This window comes from Ceratotherium simum, chromosome 15, assembly GCF_057802395.1.
Source record: "Ceratotherium simum simum isolate JZ-2026a chromosome 15, ASM5780239v1, whole genome shotgun sequence".
Taxonomy (NCBI): domain Eukaryota; kingdom Metazoa; phylum Chordata; class Mammalia; order Perissodactyla; family Rhinocerotidae; genus Ceratotherium; species Ceratotherium simum.
In genome coordinates this window covers 14,397,135-14,414,673 of record NC_141914.1, presented here as the reverse complement: position 1 = coordinate 14,414,673, position 17,539 = coordinate 14,397,135, and the positions used below count along the sequence as shown (strand labels likewise).

At 43.2% G+C, this 17,539-nt stretch overlaps 1 protein-coding gene across 1 annotated transcript in view; it reads right to left on the bottom strand.

The window, feature by feature from the left end:
* The window catches only part of PLCXD2 (phosphatidylinositol specific phospholipase C X domain containing 2), a 49,566-nt gene extending 32,361 nt beyond the window's left edge, over nucleotides 1-17,205 (bottom strand). Inside the window, exon 1 of the mRNA XM_014792256.2 lies at nucleotides 16,508-17,205. Coding sequence (XP_014647742.1) covers nucleotides 16,508-16,670 — 163 coding nt within the window. The 5' untranslated portion in view covers nucleotides 16,671-17,205. The remainder of the gene's footprint in view (nucleotides 1-16,507) is intronic.
* Between the last annotated feature and the right edge of the window lie 334 nt (nucleotides 17,206-17,539).

Below are 17,539 nucleotides of genomic sequence, written 5' to 3'. Positions count from 1 at the left end.
TTTGCTTAACTTCTCTGTACCTCGATTTCCTCATCTGTCAAACAGAGATAATAATAGTACTTACATCAGTGGGTTGTAAAGGTTAACTGGCCTTACAAAAATCAAGTACAGCAATATCAGGCACCTAGTAAGTGCTTTAGAACTGTTTTATTGTAGGCTCTTCTTCTGCCTCTTTTTCTTATTCTTATTCTTAAAGCCTTGGGACACCTTGAGAAGACATGGCAATGCAGGTATAAGATTTTGTCTTCCCCTACGCACTATTATTTTCTCTCTGTGTGTCCTAGTTTCTCCTTAAATTAACTAGAAATATCTGCTCTTTATGCTTAAATTCTTTGTAGATATTTCAAGATTCCATGTCTCTCTCCTCTTTTGCTCCCTCCCTTTTCATAAAGTACTTCTTCTGAATCAGCATACAGACACCGAGCATACAGAGATGACAACACAGAGTTGTGTACAGCAGAAACACAAGTAAACAGTCTCAACGGCACACAATGTGCCCCATGATGGAGGTGTGCACAGAAGTACCCGAGCTGTTTCTTGCGGGATGAATCATTCTCGGCCAAGTGAAGTGGGGGTATTGGGAGGGACGGTGTCGCGGCTGAGGAAAGAGCATGTTCAAAGACTGGAGTCATGAAAAGAGACAAAATATTTTCTTTTGGGGTTTTCTTTGGGCCCTAAGTTGTCACTGGCTCCCTAAAGCCCACTCGATAAAGCATAAAGTGCCCAGGACCACGTTAAAAACCTCTCTCAATCTGGCTTAAGTCTGTCTTTCCAGTCCTTTCTGTTTCTCTCTTCCGTCTCTTCTACAGTGAGTCCCTGCAGCCCTTCCCTGTTTCCTGAAGGTGCCCTTGCTTTCCCATCTCTAATCGTATTCATTTGGTTCCCTCCGTCTGGAATGCCCTTCCTCCCCACACTGAAATCTTACTCACTCCTCAGGCCAGCCCCCAGGTGCCCTCCTGGTGCAGCTGTTCCAGAACCCCTATCTGGAAGTACCTGCCCCTTTTCCAGGTCCTTAGCACAGTTTGCTTGTTTCTTTACTGTAGCACTCTCCATATTCTGCTTTTATTGGCTTTATTTGAACCTTAGGATTCTCCTACAGGATTACAAACTATACCTTGTTAATTTTGTAAAGATTTCCTATGGCATCTAGTATGATGCTAGGTGCACACTAGGTGATCAAAAAGGACTGATAATAATAGTTATATATCCAAAAGTTATTCTTGTTTTGTGCTAGACAATATTCTAAGCACATTGCATGTATTATCTTATTTAATTCTTAAACAACTTTGTTGTGTAGTGAAGAACTTAACCTTGCCCAAGGAGAGGTCTGCTCTTTGTCCTTGGCTCTGAGAGGTAATCTTAAACCCTGGGAATATCCTGGCTGATAAGAGTATCTTTGTTTACCTGGGGGTGCTTTAAGGCCACATCAAAAAGTCTAAGGATGAGATTTATGGTGGTGGCTTTAACTCACACAGGCACAGGCTTGACCTCTGGGGGGCTGGATACTGAGGTCAGCCATGCAGAGCCTCAATAGAGACTCTGGACACGAAGGCTCGGGTGAACGTCCTGGGTTAGCGATACCTTGTGTGATTGTCATACATCAACACCAGGAAAGTAGCTCTGATCATGATTCCAGGGGAGCAGACAGCTGGAAACTCCACGTTTGGAACGTTCCTGAACTCGGTCCTATGTACCTCTTCACTTGGCTGATTTTAATCGGTAGCTTTCAGCTGTAATAAACAGTAACTGTGAGTATAATAGTTTTCAGTGGTTTTGTGAGTACCTCTAGTAAATTATTGAAACTAAGGGTGATCTTGAGAACTCCCCAAACTTGCAATTAGTGTCAGAGTGAGGGCCGTCTCATGGACTGTGCTTCCTGTAACCTTGCACTTGTGAAGTAGATACTATAATTATCTCAGTTTCACAGATGAGAAAACTAAGGGACAGAAAGGTTAAATTTTTTATTCAAGGTCATGTAACTCGTAACTAGGATTTGATCATAGGTATGGTAAAACAGAACACACACTCTGAACTACTTCTCTATACTGCCTCCCATGTGAATAAAAGTTAAAGGAGATAAGATAAAAACTATTAAGAACAGACATAAAAATGAACATGTCCTTCAATGCTGAGGATGTTTAGGGCAGCTTTTGTACAAAAACATCTTGTATTACAACTCAAGTATTTAATCTCTATGAACATTGAATATTGCAATAAATTTGAAATGCATGGATTATAATTTTGCATGTGAAAATATTTCTGTGGCCTGAGGTAAGAACACAGTCATTTGCAAAGTTATGTATGAGAAGCAGGCCTTATGGTCATTGAATATAGCAAAAGATTTGTCTAGAAAAACAAGAAACTCTAAGAGTCTTTGGGAACAATCTCATTGTCCCTTGCCTTCCATTTTAATTACAGGCGTACCTTGTTTTCAGATATCGCACTTCACAGATATTGCATTTTTTACAAATTGAAGGTTTGTGGCAACCCTGCATTGAGCAAGTCAAACGGTGCCATTCTTCCAACAGCACTTGCTTACTTTGTGTCTCTGTGGCACATTTTGGTAATTCTCGCAATATTTCCAACTTTTTCATTATTATTATATTTGTTCTGGTGATCTGTGATCAGGGATCTTTGATGTCACTATTGCCATCGTTTTGGGGCCCCAGGAACTGCACCCATATAGGACGGTGAACTTAATCGATAAATATTGTGTGCGCTCTGACTGCTCCACTGACTGGCCGTTCCCCCGTCTCTCTGCCCCTCCTTGGGCCTCCCTATTCCCTGAGACACAGCAATATTGAAATTAGGCCAATTAATAACCCTACAATGGCCTCTAAGTGTTCAAGTGAAAGGAAGAGGTGCACATCTCTCACTTTAAATCAAAAGCTAGAAATGATTAAGTTGAGTGAGGAAGGCATGTCAAAAGCCTAGATAGACCGAAAGCTAGGCCTCTTGTGCCAAACAGTTAGCCAAGTGGTGAAGGCAAAGGAAAAGTTCTTGAAGGAAACTGAAAGTGCTACTCCAGTGAACACACAAATGATAAGAAAGCAAAACAACTTTATTGCTGGTACGGAGAAAGTTTTAGTGGTCTGGATAGAAGATCAAACCAGCCACAATATTCCCTTAAGACAAAGCCTAATTCAGAGCAAGGCCTTAATTCTCTTCAATTCTATGAAGACTGAGAGAGGTGAGGAAGCTGCAGAAGCAAAGTTTGAAGCTAGTAGAGGTTGGCTCATGAAATTTAAGGAAAGAAGGCATCTCCATAACATAAAAGTGCAAGGTGAAGCAGCAAGTGCTGATGTAGAAGCTGCAGCAAGTTATCCAGAAGATCTAGCTGAGATCATTCATGAAGGCGGCTACAGTAAACAACAGATTTTCAATGTAGATGAAACAGCCTTATATTGGAAGCAGGGGCCATCTAGGACTTTCATAGCTAGAGAGGAGAAGTCAATGCCTGGCTTCGAAGCTTCAAAGGACACGCTGACTCTCTTGTTAGGGGCTAATACAGCTGGTGACTTTAAGTTGAAGCCAATGCCCATGTACCATTCTGAAAATCCTAGGGCCCTTAAGAATTATGCTAAATCTACTCTGCCTGTGCTCTATAAATGGAACAACAAGGTCTGGATGACAGCATATCTGTTTACAACATGGTTTACTAAATATTTTAAGCCCACTGTTGAGACCTACTGCTCAGAAAAAAAGTTTCCTTTCAAAATATTACTGCTTATTGACAATGCCCTGGTCATCCAAGAGCTCTGATGGAGATGTACAATGAGATTAATATCATTTTTGTGCCTGCTAACACAACATCCATTCTGCAGCCCATGAATCAAGGAGTAATTTCGACTTTCAAGTCTTATTATCTAAGAAATACATTTCATAAGGCTGTAGATGCCGTAGATAGTGATTCCTCTGATGGATCTGGGCAAAGTAAATTGAAAACCTTCTGGAAAGAATTCACCATTCTAGATGCCATTAAGAACTTTCATGATTCATGGGAAAAGGTCAAAATGTCAACATTAAAAGGAGTTTGAAAGAAGTTAATTCCAACCCTCACGGATGACTTTGAACAGTTCAAGACTTCAGTGGAGGAAGTAACTGCAGATGTGGTGGAGACAGCAAGAGAACTAGAATTAGAAGTGGAGCCTGAAGATGTGACTGAATTGGTGCAATCTCATGATAAAACTTTAAAGGATGAGGAGTTGCTTCTTAAGCATGAGCAAAGAAAGTGGTTTCTTGACATGGAATCTACTCCTGGTGAAGATGCTGTGAAGACTGTTGAAATGATAATAAAGGATTTAGAACATTACATAAAAGTAGTTGATAATGCAGCGGCAGGGTTTGAGAGGACTGACTCCAATTTTAAAAGAACTTCTACTGCGGGTAAAATGCTATCAAACAGCATCGCATGCTACAGAGAAATCGTTTGTGAAAGGGTCAGTTGCTGCGACAAACTTCCTTGTTGTCTTATTTTAAGAAATTGCCACATCCCCCCCAGCCTTCAGCAACCACCACGCTGATCAGTCAGCAGCCGTCAACCTCGAGGCAGCACCCTCCACCAGCAAAAAGATTATGACTCGCTGAAGGCTCAGATGATGGTTAGCATTTTTTGGCAATAAACTATTTTTTGATTAAGGTATGCACATTGGTTTTTTAGACATAATGCTCTTGTGCAGTTAAGAGACTATAGTAGTGTAAACATAACTTTTATATACATTGGGAAACCAAAAAATTTGTGCGACTTGCTTCATTGCGATATTCGCTTTGTTGTGGTGGAGTGGAACCGACACTGCAGTATATCTGAGGTGTTCCTGTATTGATATGTGACTCAGGTCACAGTCATTTGTCTGTGAGCTCACGTGACTGCACTAAGCAGATTTAACTGCTCTTTGCCCTGTGCTTCCACAGCATTTTGTTCACATGATGCACTTGGGACATTGTAGTAATTATCTCCATATTTGTCACCGACACCTGAGTGTGAGTTTTTGAGGGTGGCGTCAGGTCTAACTCATGTGCATATCTCCATACTTTGTAAGTTTCTGGCATATAGCAAGCACTGAATACATGTGTGTAGAATAAGTGTAAGCATGATTTCTTGAATGAACAGCTGTTCAGAGAGTTGCCTATGAGAGGTAAGCCTAGGTCTCCCGGTCCTCTCCCAAACTTCTGTTTGTTCCATCCATAATTCTCTAAAGAGACAGAGTTCACTCTCCGCACCTTTTCACCTCCAGCACCATTTATCTCCATTTGTTCTTCTAGTTTGAGCTATCTGGGTCAATAAAGAGCAATGTGTCAGAAAACACAGAAGACAAAAATAAACCAGAAAGGATGACTAAAGGAGCAGCTATGATAAAATATCACACTGAACAATTTAAAAGGAAATGTCCCAGAGAGTAGATTTCCTGCAAATTATGCCCATGTAAATTATCTTCTAATAACATCTCCTTGGGGTCTCCCATCTCACACACTTGAATTAGGTCTTTGAGAAAAATGCAGCATTTGTAGAGAACTTGACTCCATACTGACAAGTGCAGAAAGTCTGAGGCATCTTTAGGATATACAAAATATAGCCCACGTGAGTCCAAGGTTCAAGACCAGGGGACTGTTCAGCAGTTTCCCAAACCAAAGAATAATATCTTTAAACTTTGCCAAACCAAAAGGATAAAATCCTCCTATCAGACTGGATTATTTTCCATGGGGCATGTGGGAGAATGTTAATAATAACCATCCAACTGTCAGCAAAATCTGAGAGGTCCATGTGGCCAATTTAATTTTTAATCAGGTGTCTATTGAATTCATAATTATTCACAGTGCAACAAAGCAACTGTATAAGGCAGAACACTTGGAACCAGAGGATATTGATCAACTTTTTTATGTGCTGAGAAGCCAAGGGGCATCCTACTGTCTGAGGACAGCCATCAGCCTGGGAATCAAGAGAGCAGGTCCTGGTCTACCCCCAACTAGCTGGATGAACTAGAGAAAGTTGGAGTAAATCAGAGGTTTTCAGGGTGCTTTCAGACCTGGAATGTTGTCAAACAAAGTATTTACATGTAAAAACAAATAGAAGTAGAGCTTCTCTGTTTAAAGGCCTGTCCCTGATAGTCCCCACTCTTGGTCTTGAAGTGTCCCGGGGGCTCCAAGAGAGCACCAAGCCACCCCAGGGCTCTGCAGGGCACTATGGGAATTCTACTGTCCTAGATATTCTCCAAATCAGTCTCAACATCCAATGAGTTGTGTGAGTCAAAGGGTTTTCAATTCCACATATGGGAGGCATTTTGAAGCCCTCTACATATGGATGGGTATCTATCTTATTTTGAAGGACTTCCTCTTCCTCCAGTGTCCAATAAACCCCAATCCTTACCCCCAAATAAGATATTGTATAAGTAATTCACTAATTAGAAATTCTTCCTCTATTTTGCTAATTATCACCCTGCTCTGTCTCTGAACAGATGGCATCGTCTTTGGTAAAGTGACACCCCACAAGGGCACTTGGTCATCCCCCCAAATGAGCTTTCTCAGTTTCCTTAACAGTCTTTCAGTTTTTAACACAAGAGAAAGAATAGTATGAAGGTTTAGGGGAAAACAGGAAAATGTTTATAGTAGGAGAAAAAGTTACATTAAATTAAATATTCTACTATAAAATTCTCCTGCTTTCATTGAGCCTCTTGGTGTAACCCTGGATGTCAGTGTGTGAAATAAATGGTATTGATGATCTGGTAAACGAAATAAAAGTTTCCATGTCACAGCTGGGTGGTGATGTAATGTACATAGCTAACCCCCACCCCCACCCCCAAGCTGTCAAGATAGTTGGGGAAATAGTTAAACAAGAAATAGTAGAATTCATGGAGAACACTAGATGAGCATTGGAGGTTGCTTAAATGGTACTGGAAGTTCAGGATAGATTTCCTGAAAGAAGTAACATTTTAGCTGAAATCTAAAAAAAATAATAAAAAAATAAAGACACTAATTTCAAACTCAAATCATCTCATATTGGATATAATAGTACCTGTGGGTGAGGGCAGTGGGTTTGGCAAATTGCAAAATGCAAGATTTAGCTTTGAAATAATTTCCACTGGGTGCCATCTATATCTTTCTCCCAACTCGGAAATGTTCCACAGGTACCTCAAACTCAGCATGCCCAAACTAAGCATATCTTCTTCCCTCCACCACCCCTAAACCGGCTCCTTCCCGTGTATCCCCATCTCTGCAAAGGCTATCACCCTCCACCCAGTTACCCAAGACAGTTGTGCCTTCTCTTTCACTGTCCAGTTCATCGCCAAGTCCAGCTGATACGTCCTCCTCTCTATCTCCTGTGTCTGTCCCTTTTCCTTCATCCACACTGTCACTCTCCTTCTCACGTCCGCACCACCTCCCACCTGGAGGACCTCATCGGCAACGAAGTGGTTACAGTACTTGGTTACAGTACTTCCTGATTCCAATCCATTTTGTGGACTGCAGCCAGAGGGATCTTCCCAAAACACATAGTTGACCTTGTCAATCACCTGCTAGCCACTCTTCCCACTCCTGGGAGGGTAAGGTTAAATCCCTTTAACACAGCTCATTAGCCTTCTCAGTGTCCTGCCACTCTCCTCCTTGGACCCTACGGTACACTGCAATGAACTTCTTTGTACAAGGGCCGTTTCCTCTCTTCAAGGTCTTCATCTGCATTGTTTGCTTTCCTAGAACACTCTTTCCCTTGTTCCTCTTATCCTGGAGGCTAATTCCTATGTATCCTTCAGATTGTAGTTAACTTCCCACCTCCTCCAGGAGGCCTCCCTGGACTCCCAAGTCTTGTAAAGTTGCCCCTACTATACGCTTCTTCCAGCAGTGACGTCTACCTCCCCAATCATTCTACATAGGACATTGTGTCATAACTGCTTGATTAAATGTCCATTTCTCCAACTAGACTGTAAGCTCTTTGGAGGCAGGAGCCATGTCTATACCAATCATCACTGAACCACCAGTGCCCAGGAGAGAGCCTGGCATATGGAAGAGAATGAACACATATGTATTAAATAGAATGAAAGAAACAATGAATTTCTCATGTTACCTACCTGTCAGCATCCTTAACAACTGATGGGCCATTTTGTTTCTCTTCACCCTTAGCCAGTTATCTGAGGGCTTTTCACCCATTCCTGACCAAGTTTCTCAGTGGCTGGTTTTTGCCTTTGGAATAACGTTTAACATTTAATCTTGGCATGACACATAAAGCTCATTAGCCCACTTTCCCAGCCTCATCTCCAAACCTTTCTTTAAATGAAATCTATGCTCTGACCACTCCAGACTGTTCCGGTTTCCTCAAGGTTCACCCTCATCTCTCGCTCCTTGGTACCTCTGCATTGTGACACTCTTCTTTCCACCTGTAACACGTGGATATTTACTACTTGCTCTTGTCAAGTAGTCCTTGTCATTCACCTGCTTGACACACTTCCCACTCCTGTTAAGGTAAAGTTAAATCACTTTAACGTGACTTTAACCCAAGGGTCATCTCCTCTTGGGAGCCCAATCTACCCAGCTTTCCTCCTCCTTCCAGTGACTAGATCGCGTGTTGGTTTTCTGAGTATTTTAGTGTCCTATGTATTCTTCTCCACAGGGTTTGAATTTTGGCTTTCTTCTAAGATCAGAAGTTCACAAAGAGCAGGGAGAATCGTCTTCATCTCCATATTCACTTCAACTAACACAGTACCTGCCACAAGGGCATTCAATAAATATCCTTTGAATAAATGATTTTCCTTGAGATGAATACATTTTTTGAATATAGGCAATGAGAATGAAAAGAAGCAAAAGCAATAATTTTTTTTTAGCCAAACTGACACAATGTGCTCACACAATTCTTACAATTCTTATGAGGATCTATCTGGGTACCTCCTGCCAGGACGGTGACCTGAACTCAAACCCAGGGAGGAGGGGGGACACTTTCTTCACCTTTATCTGTTTAGCATTTTTTCATCTGGTTTCAATTGTACCTTGAGAATATCACTTTCAGTATATAAGCCTTCAAATCATACATGTTCATAAAATATTCATCTCAGTTTGACACAGTCTAGGAATTTTTCAGTTCCCCCATTACTCCTGCACTCTAAGATATTTGCATTACCAGGTACAAATGCTTCCTATTTTTTCCTTTATTTTGCTATTGTCAGGTCTGTACAGAGAAAAAAAAATGTTGGATAGGATATTCTCTCCAAGAAGAAATAATACCTTACAGCCAATAGTTCTAGAATAATTGGAAATTAAAAAAAAAACAACCTTTTATTCTCTTAGAAAATTTCAGCTGCTTAGCAGACAATGGATCCAAGAAAGACTGCTGATGTTTCATAGATAACACAATCTAGACATCCCGCTCAGAGTAATGCAGGCCTCTGTGGCCAAACCCATTTTCTCTTGGAGCAACCTAGAGATCTACTGACGCAATCCTCCCAGGTATGTTTGATCATCATGAGTGTTCAGAGATATAATCCAAACTCCTATAGATGTGAGAAAGTGGAAGGACTCCTGCTTAACCACAGGTGTAAATACTCAAACAGATTTGGTCACAGTTGTCCTCCACCTAAATTTGGGTCCTTTTTTTTTTTTTTTTGTGAGGAAGATTGGCCCTGAGCTAACATCTGTGCCAATCTTCCTCTACTTTATATATGGGATGCCACCACAGCATGGATTGATGAGCAGTGTGTAGGTCCGCACCTGGGATCCGAGCCTGTGAACCCCTCAAACCCGTGAACCCCAGGCCGCTGAAGCGGAACATGCAAACTTAACCACTACGCTACTGGGCCAGCCCCTGAATTTGGGTCTTGACGGTGTGTTCAAATTCTTTTCACCTGTACAAACACACTCACTTATTACAACGTCTATAAATAACCCCTCCTCTGCAGGTCTGGTTTGAAACTCTCATTAGAGTTAGTTAGCATTTGCAAAGTGGTTTGCACTTTTCCCAAAGGCAAAGTTATAGGACAATGAAGCTTTCACTAACATTACCTCTAGTGTGCCTGGACTTATATGCTCTAAGAGGCTGGGGAGAGATGTGGAGCCAGCTTGTCTATGGAGTGGAGGTCAGGTCAGATCACATGCTAGAAACCAAATCCTCAGCCTCAGGAGCACATCTGACACAGCAACATGCAGGTGACAGAGCAGGCTCCGAGGATCTGAACCGTCAGTGGGCATGATTTGCAGGATCTTTATAAAGGGATCTTTATTAGAACGTGGGCGCTCTTGAGGATGAGGCTAAGGTCATAGCTCAGTGGTTGTGCACTGGTGATGGGTACTATGTGTGTGTGTGTGTGTGGGGGGGTGATGCATATGTTTGGAGGCATCATGAAGCTATTCCAATGGCTAAGGAAGGAGCTACAAACTATGTACAGAGATTTGTTCAAAGGAAAGCATTTTGTAATGTTCCTACTCTTGAGCTGGAAACAAAATGACTGGGTTAGGAGGACAAGTGATGGGGAAACGAGGAGACCAGAAGCAAAGCTAACAATACGGTCCTGTCATGGAGAGCTGAATTTTTCCCAAAGGCTTTGGATGTCTGGAAATGACAAAGTTTGACAGCTGAACATGGGACGGGAGGACAGAGTAAGTAGCTAAAGAGGATTTTCTGGCTCTCTTGATCAGCTGGCCTCACACTGCATTTAAGAGTCCCTTGGTTCGCACTTCCTGGGCAACCTTCCATGTACCCTTCCCTTAACGCTAAGTCCCCGAGGGGATGACCATTCCAGTTCCCCTGATCTGATCAGACAGAAAACACTGAGCCACACGGCTTAATTGGAAGGTTAGCTCCTTGACTAGACTGTAAATTATCCGAGGTTATGGACTGCACCTCACACTCTCTTTTGTTGTCCATTTCAGGCTCAGGCTTTCAATACATGAATGTTGTGATTAACGTAAAAAAAAGACACATAATAATAATAACAATTATTATTTTTTCTGCTTATTTTGTGACAGAAACTCTTCTAAGTATGCTATATGAATTAATTTATTTAATTCTCACACTGACTGAATGAGGTAGTACCATTATTATATCTGCTTTATAGAGGACACTGAGGCACACACAGGTTAAGTAACTTGTCCAAGGTCACAGAGTCATAAGGGGCAGAGTTGGGGTTCAAATTCATATACTGTGGTTTTAGCGTTAATACTCTAAACCAATCCACGATTCCACCTCTTACAGACATGTGTGACGCCTGAATTCCTTGTGGCTTTTGTGTGATGGGGGTGGGAGGGGGGAAATCTAGGGAAGTGATGAATCTTCTTAGAAGAGAAACCCACTAATGGGAACACCAAAGTCATAGCCTCTTTTTATTCCTCACCATGACCACTCAGAGAAAATATGTAAAACAACAACAACAATCTATTCCCACTTAAGGGAACATTTTGGCCCCGTATGATTTTTTCCTGGCTGGGTCAGACCTGGTAGATTCAACTTGGTCCTCGGTTTTCCACAACTCCAAATCCTGTAGGAGATGGGTTTGTTCTAGGGCCAACTCACAGCTCATGGTATCCTCAAAGAGGAGCCAACCTAAACTTCTTGATCCACATGTATTTTGCACCCTTTTGGGGTGCTTCCCCCAAATCTCTTTTAGATGCACCAGACCTGATCCAACTTCCACAGCACGATTTGAATAAGATCTCTTTATCCCGCCCCCGGGGTGATTTCGTCTCCATGTCACACGTGTGGGAAGTGAGTGTGGGACCACAGGAGAAGACCTATAGAAGTCACCACGTGGTCAAGGCAGAACTGCATGGGAAAGGATAGGATTCCAGAAAGGTAAAAAAGAAGAGAAGGGAATGATCATCAGCAAGATGAGAACAGAGAACCGTCCGGGAATGGGAGAGCAGTGAGGAGCGTCTGAGCAAGGGTTGACCCCGGAAAGGGAGAGGCCGGGAGACAGGCCAGGTCAAGGAAGGAAGGAAGGTGAAGAGGGGAACAAGAAACGAAAGCAGCTGAGGCTGCAGCCAGACAGGAAACATGAGAAGCTCAAATTTGACAGGGGAAGAAGGAAGGCAGAAAGGATGCAGGTGAAAGAATTATTCCTAGGACAGAAGTTCCAGGAGAGTTCTGCTTTGACTCTTCTCACCATTTTACTCTGCCTCAGAATCTTCATTTTTAATGCAGCTCAGTGACAAACCTTATCTGGAGCTACAGGAATATTACGCAAAAGTAACAAGAAATGGTTTGGAAATGTTCAGATTGCTTCATATGGCTATTTACACAGGGTGAACCTAACCAAACTATTTAGTTTAGCTGTGATCACCATTGAAAATGATGGTGTCTGCAAGCCACCTTTCCAGCATTCTTATTCTCCGGTTCCATACATTAAATTATTCACTCAACAGTCACCAATGATCCAGTCGCTACCCTGTACTGGGACTTAGGTTATAAAGAGAAATAAGTCATATTCTCTGTGTGCAAGTTGTTCATAGATGATGTGGAAGACAGACACCTGAAAATAATCTGCTGAGAAGTGCCATGATAAAGATATTAACAGCACATTACTGAGGGGCAGGAGAGGGAGTCCTCCAGCCATTTCCCAAAACACCCCCACCCCTTAGCTCATTTGGTATATTTCACCTGGAAAGCCCCCTTCCCAGCCCTGGCTCCCAAGCCACATCTCTTAAAATTTTGACCATTCTTTAAATTTCAGGTCAAATGCCATTTTTTCAACATAGTAGTTCCTAATCTTAAAAGTTGGAATTAATCTTTCCATTCTGTGTGCTTCTACAACACTTTATTTATATCTCTGTTTTAACATTTACCCAATTAGTTTTTCCAAAAATTATGTATGGTGAAGGTATATATATATACAGCAAGGTTGATGCCTGATTCATCTTTGGGTCTCCCAGGCCTGAGCATGGAGGTTTCCTAAAATGTACTCAGATCTGTTCATTTAGAAAAACTAACGTACAGTCCCTTTTTGGAGGCGAAAATGAGAAGACCCTGCTTCATTCTGGCAATTGAGAGTCCTTGTTTTCACAAGCCAAAAATAATTTCTTATTTTGAAGAGGCATAAGAGAAATGGCCTTTAGACTTAAATGATGCAATCATTCTTCCCGTCTCTTTCTACATTTACAGAAAGAACAGGTAAAAACCAAAGAAACGAACAAAAATCCCTCAAATTAATCAAAGAATTTTTAATTTGGAGAGGACTCTATATTTTATTTAATCTAACATCTTAATTACAAATGAGGAAACTAATTCCTGAGAAATTCAGATCCTTCTTCAGCATCACACAACCAGAATCAACAATATCAAATTTCAAGACCCTTAAGTTCAACGGTCTTTCCAATAGACCTTTCTAATAAAAAGAAGGGAAAAAGCATGGTTAAAAAAAAGAAATAGCACTAAAATATATAGAGAAAAAGAATTCATTGAAAAGCTGTATACATTATAGAAAAAATTTTTCCTATCAGTCCATTTGTCCATAAAGAACATTGTGCTTTCACTAACATCAGCAAAAATGTAGATTTAAAGCTTTAATTTAAAAATCTGACTTTCGCAATTTCCAGATTCTTTATCTTTAACGTCTCCAATCATTCTACACAGCTGGCAATCAGAATTGTTCTGAGGTTCTTCTCCAAGATATTTCAATGTGTTTGGGTGACAGTGGTCATTAACAGGTGGTCTTAACAGTTGTGGAAGCCAAATAATACACCAAGGCTTTGTTGAGAGGTGTATATTCACACTTGTTCTCTCCCATCACGACTTAGGCAAATGCGGCAGATGCACTCACATCTGACGTAGTTTACTCCTTCCCAGGTCTGCTACTAGTGCCAGAACTTCTGCCTTTTCCCTGCCCTTTCCCATGTCATGCTGCCCCACCCTCATCCTGACAGATCTGACCCAATCTTACAGATGTCCTAGGTCCACAATGCGAACACATATTTATGTGCACACACACACACACACACAAAATAGGTCTAAGCACTAAATTTGAATTTAAACTTACTAGGTTCCAATTCTAAATAGGGATATACATATATACACACACACACAATTGTAGAAAGGGAAATTTATATATATTTACTCAGATATATAATATGTACACATATAGGTCTATGTATGTATGTATGTATCTATCTATCTATCTCTTCACAGTGATATGTAATCACTCAGATAAAGACCACCCAGTTTTAAAAGTTCTTTCATTCGCTGCAGAGGATGGTCTGTGAAGACTGGTTTTCAGTTAGAGACTACCCCCCGCCCTCACTGCTGCTCTGCACCTTTCAAGGTCCCCTTAGGGACATAGGGACAGTGTATGGGTTTTGGAACCAGCTACATAAGGGCTTAAATATTAGTTCTGCTATTTACTATTTGTGTGATCTTGAGAAAACTACTTAACCTCTCTGGACAATAATTTCCTTATTTCCAAAATAAGGATGCTCATACCTATCTCAGAGGTGTAAGGACTTGGGATAACGTATGCCAGTGGTGCTGCACGGTTGTGCTCAGTAAATAATAGCTATTATGATGAGGGTGATGATGAGGGGGAAGAGGATGAGAGGAAGGAGGAGGAAGATGGTGGCCTCCACTTCCTGAATGACTTTTGCATTTCAGAATTTCTCTGCAAGGCATGGCAGAACTCGACGGCTAGCCTTTGGCTGGGGATATGAAGCCTGAGGTAGGGGAAAGAGAACTAGAGGAGGGGCAGGGGTGGGAGAGTGGGGGTCCATGAATGGCCAGCACTAAATATGTGGTTTTCCTGTCTTGAGCTTATATATGGGCACACTCATGTCCCCTCCGCTGCCGAGAAAAGGGCATTTGCCATAGTAAATTCAAGGTATTTTGAGCAGTCAAGGCCTTTTTTTTTTTTTCGCTTAGAAGGACTGGACTTCACAAAACAGGATGAACAATTTCTGCCTTCTCCATGATGGATAATCACAGAATTTCCAGTTACAGGAGGAGGCTCCTGCTCTTTGCAAACCCTGGCAATTCATAACTATGAGATACCCCATAGACTGCAGAATGAATGCCCAGCTCCTTTGTGGAGTCATGGAGTCAGAGTGCACAGCCAAGCCACGGGCAGAGCTGCAGCTGTGCTGTGAGCTGTCCAAAGTACAACAGGAAGGAGGAAGCCCCAACCTACCTGGACATGCCCTGAATGACAGAGCTATTCAGGGCCTGCCTAAGATGCCATTCTGTTTGCAAACACACACTCCCTGCCCTATCACCTGACAAAACAATTCCACTGGAAAGCCTGAAGACAAATGACTAATGTTAAAGAGGCCTGTGCATCATTTCAGTGATGACTCCAGAGGCATCCATTAAACACGGGAAAGACCTGTTCTGAATGTGACCATCTGGCATTTCCCAAGGAGCTGTAGTCAAAGGCTGATAAAACACAAGCGATCACAACTATAAAGAGATTTTGCAACCCTCTCCTTGCTCAAAAGCAACAAGAGCCCACGAGGACAATGAACCTGGAGGGCTTCCAAAAGAAGAAGTGAGGAAGGAAAAGGCTGCATCAGAAGCCAGCACTGCTCTTCCTCATGCATAGAAAGCAAAGACCTGGGGTCGCATGAGGTCATCTTGTCAGCCACCAAAAAGGCAGACTGCTCCTGGGATGCCTGGGAGTTTGTCTAGGAGTGAAGTCAACTGCTGTGTCTCCAGGTGAGAGGAAGGATTGGCAATAGTCCATCCCCAGCTCCTAGGAGCGCTTTCCAAGCACCAGCATCTAGGACTTTGCCCAGCACACTAGGCCAAGATCACTGTAGTCTGAAGTCCTTGCCGAGAAATTGTGCTTTAACCAGCTTTTGAGTGGAAGGAAGAGGATACATTTAACAAATCTAATGAGAGTGATGTCAAGGTATTAAACCCCCAGGAGAGAGGCAGTGGCTGGAGCAGAAGTGCTTTTCAAGGCTTTGGTTCTAGATCAGCCAGCAGACACCTGTGTATACATAGACAAAGCTTCCAACACCACCACCCCATCACACCTAATGACTGCCTGTGACCAGCGCTTGCATTCTCTATTTCTGGCTTTTCCAACAACAGAAATATGTCTTTATAGTCGGTCTGGGTCTGAACTTATTCTCGAATTCTAATCTGTTTTTTGTTTTTTTCTCCAATATGCAAGGTCAGACAAATGAGAAAGGAAATACTTTTCAGTTTGAATTTTGATCCAGGTCTAAAATTAATGACTCTCTATTCATTACCCTTGGTCTCTCCTTTTTCCTTTAAGTGATTCAAGTAAATGCACCCCTCACATACCCTGGCCCCAACAGTAAGAAGGTAATATTCTTAGAATGAGGCTATCAAGTAAAAACAAAACAAAGACACAAACAAACAAACAAAAACGGTGCTTCCATTCTCCTAAATCCCTTTGCCAATGATGCAGTGTGCTTAAATCTCCATACAGCAGCTGCTTCAGTGTTAAGTTTTTGGTTTGGAAATGAAAACAGGTTTAGTTAAGGTCACTGACAATTATTTTCTCAGTACAATAAAAAAGCAACACAACCCATTAAAAACACTAAAATGGCAGAATCACACACTGGGAGAGAAGCAGGAATAGAATACCTGGGATTGCCAGATTGGAAAGCGGGACGTTGTGGAGGTGAGGGGGGAGCGAGCCCATCCAGTCGGCATTGCAGACCTCCGATGATGTCTTTGTCCCGCTGGGGTTGGGGGAGCAGATGGTCCCCATCCTGAGTTTGCTCCTCGCCTTCCGCACCGCTAGCATCCCTGTCTGTTACTCAACAAACTGCCTAGGGTCAGCCCAGTGCCACTCACTCAGTGATCATCATTGCCCAGGCTCTCTAGGCATTTCAGGGCCACCTTTGTCACGCCAGTCTTGCCAAAAGGCCTTTTCTGCCTGGGAGACGGGACAAATAGGTGGTTCCTACCCCCCTCAGCACCCGCAGTCCCCACCCTCCCCGGCCCAGCCGCTGTTTCACTCCCTTAATCTGCTCACACCCGGCTCGGTTAAACTTCTTAGGTTCCCCTCTGGAGCCGGGGAAGGTAGGCCCCCAGGGATAAATCTTACAGGAACTGCCCGCCCGACGAGCAGCCACGCCCGGAGCCGCCACACGACAGGTGCTCACACCGCAAATAGACAAGCCGGTGGGTCTCGACACACGTGAGCGCCCGGACGCACCATCGCCGGCCTGGTTTATCTTCTGTGGATGTCACTGGGCCGGCACCTAAGCTGGCCTGCCTGCTAGCCCTCCCGGCTTCCCGGCACGGACTCCCCTGCCCCGCGGCTCCCGGAGGCGCTCAGAAGTGTAACCGGCGGCGCCCGCTCCCCGGAGGCCCCGCCCCGCACTGCCGGGCAGATTTGCCGGGCGAGGCGGCCGGTGATTGGCTGCCGGCGGAGCGCGCTCTGATTGGCCCGCGCCCTCCCGGGCCGCCCGCGCGGAGGGGCTCCCAGCGCTCGGCGGCCACCGCCTCCTCCCTCCGGTCCTCCAGCCTGTCTGTGTGTAGACAGAGCCCGCCGCAGGGGCTGCCGGCAGGGAGGCTTGCAGGCTCGGACCAGTCGACCTCAGACAGGTCTTCTTTCCTGCAGCCTGTCGCGCAGGCAGCCCTCAGATATTAGAACCGACCACAGATGTT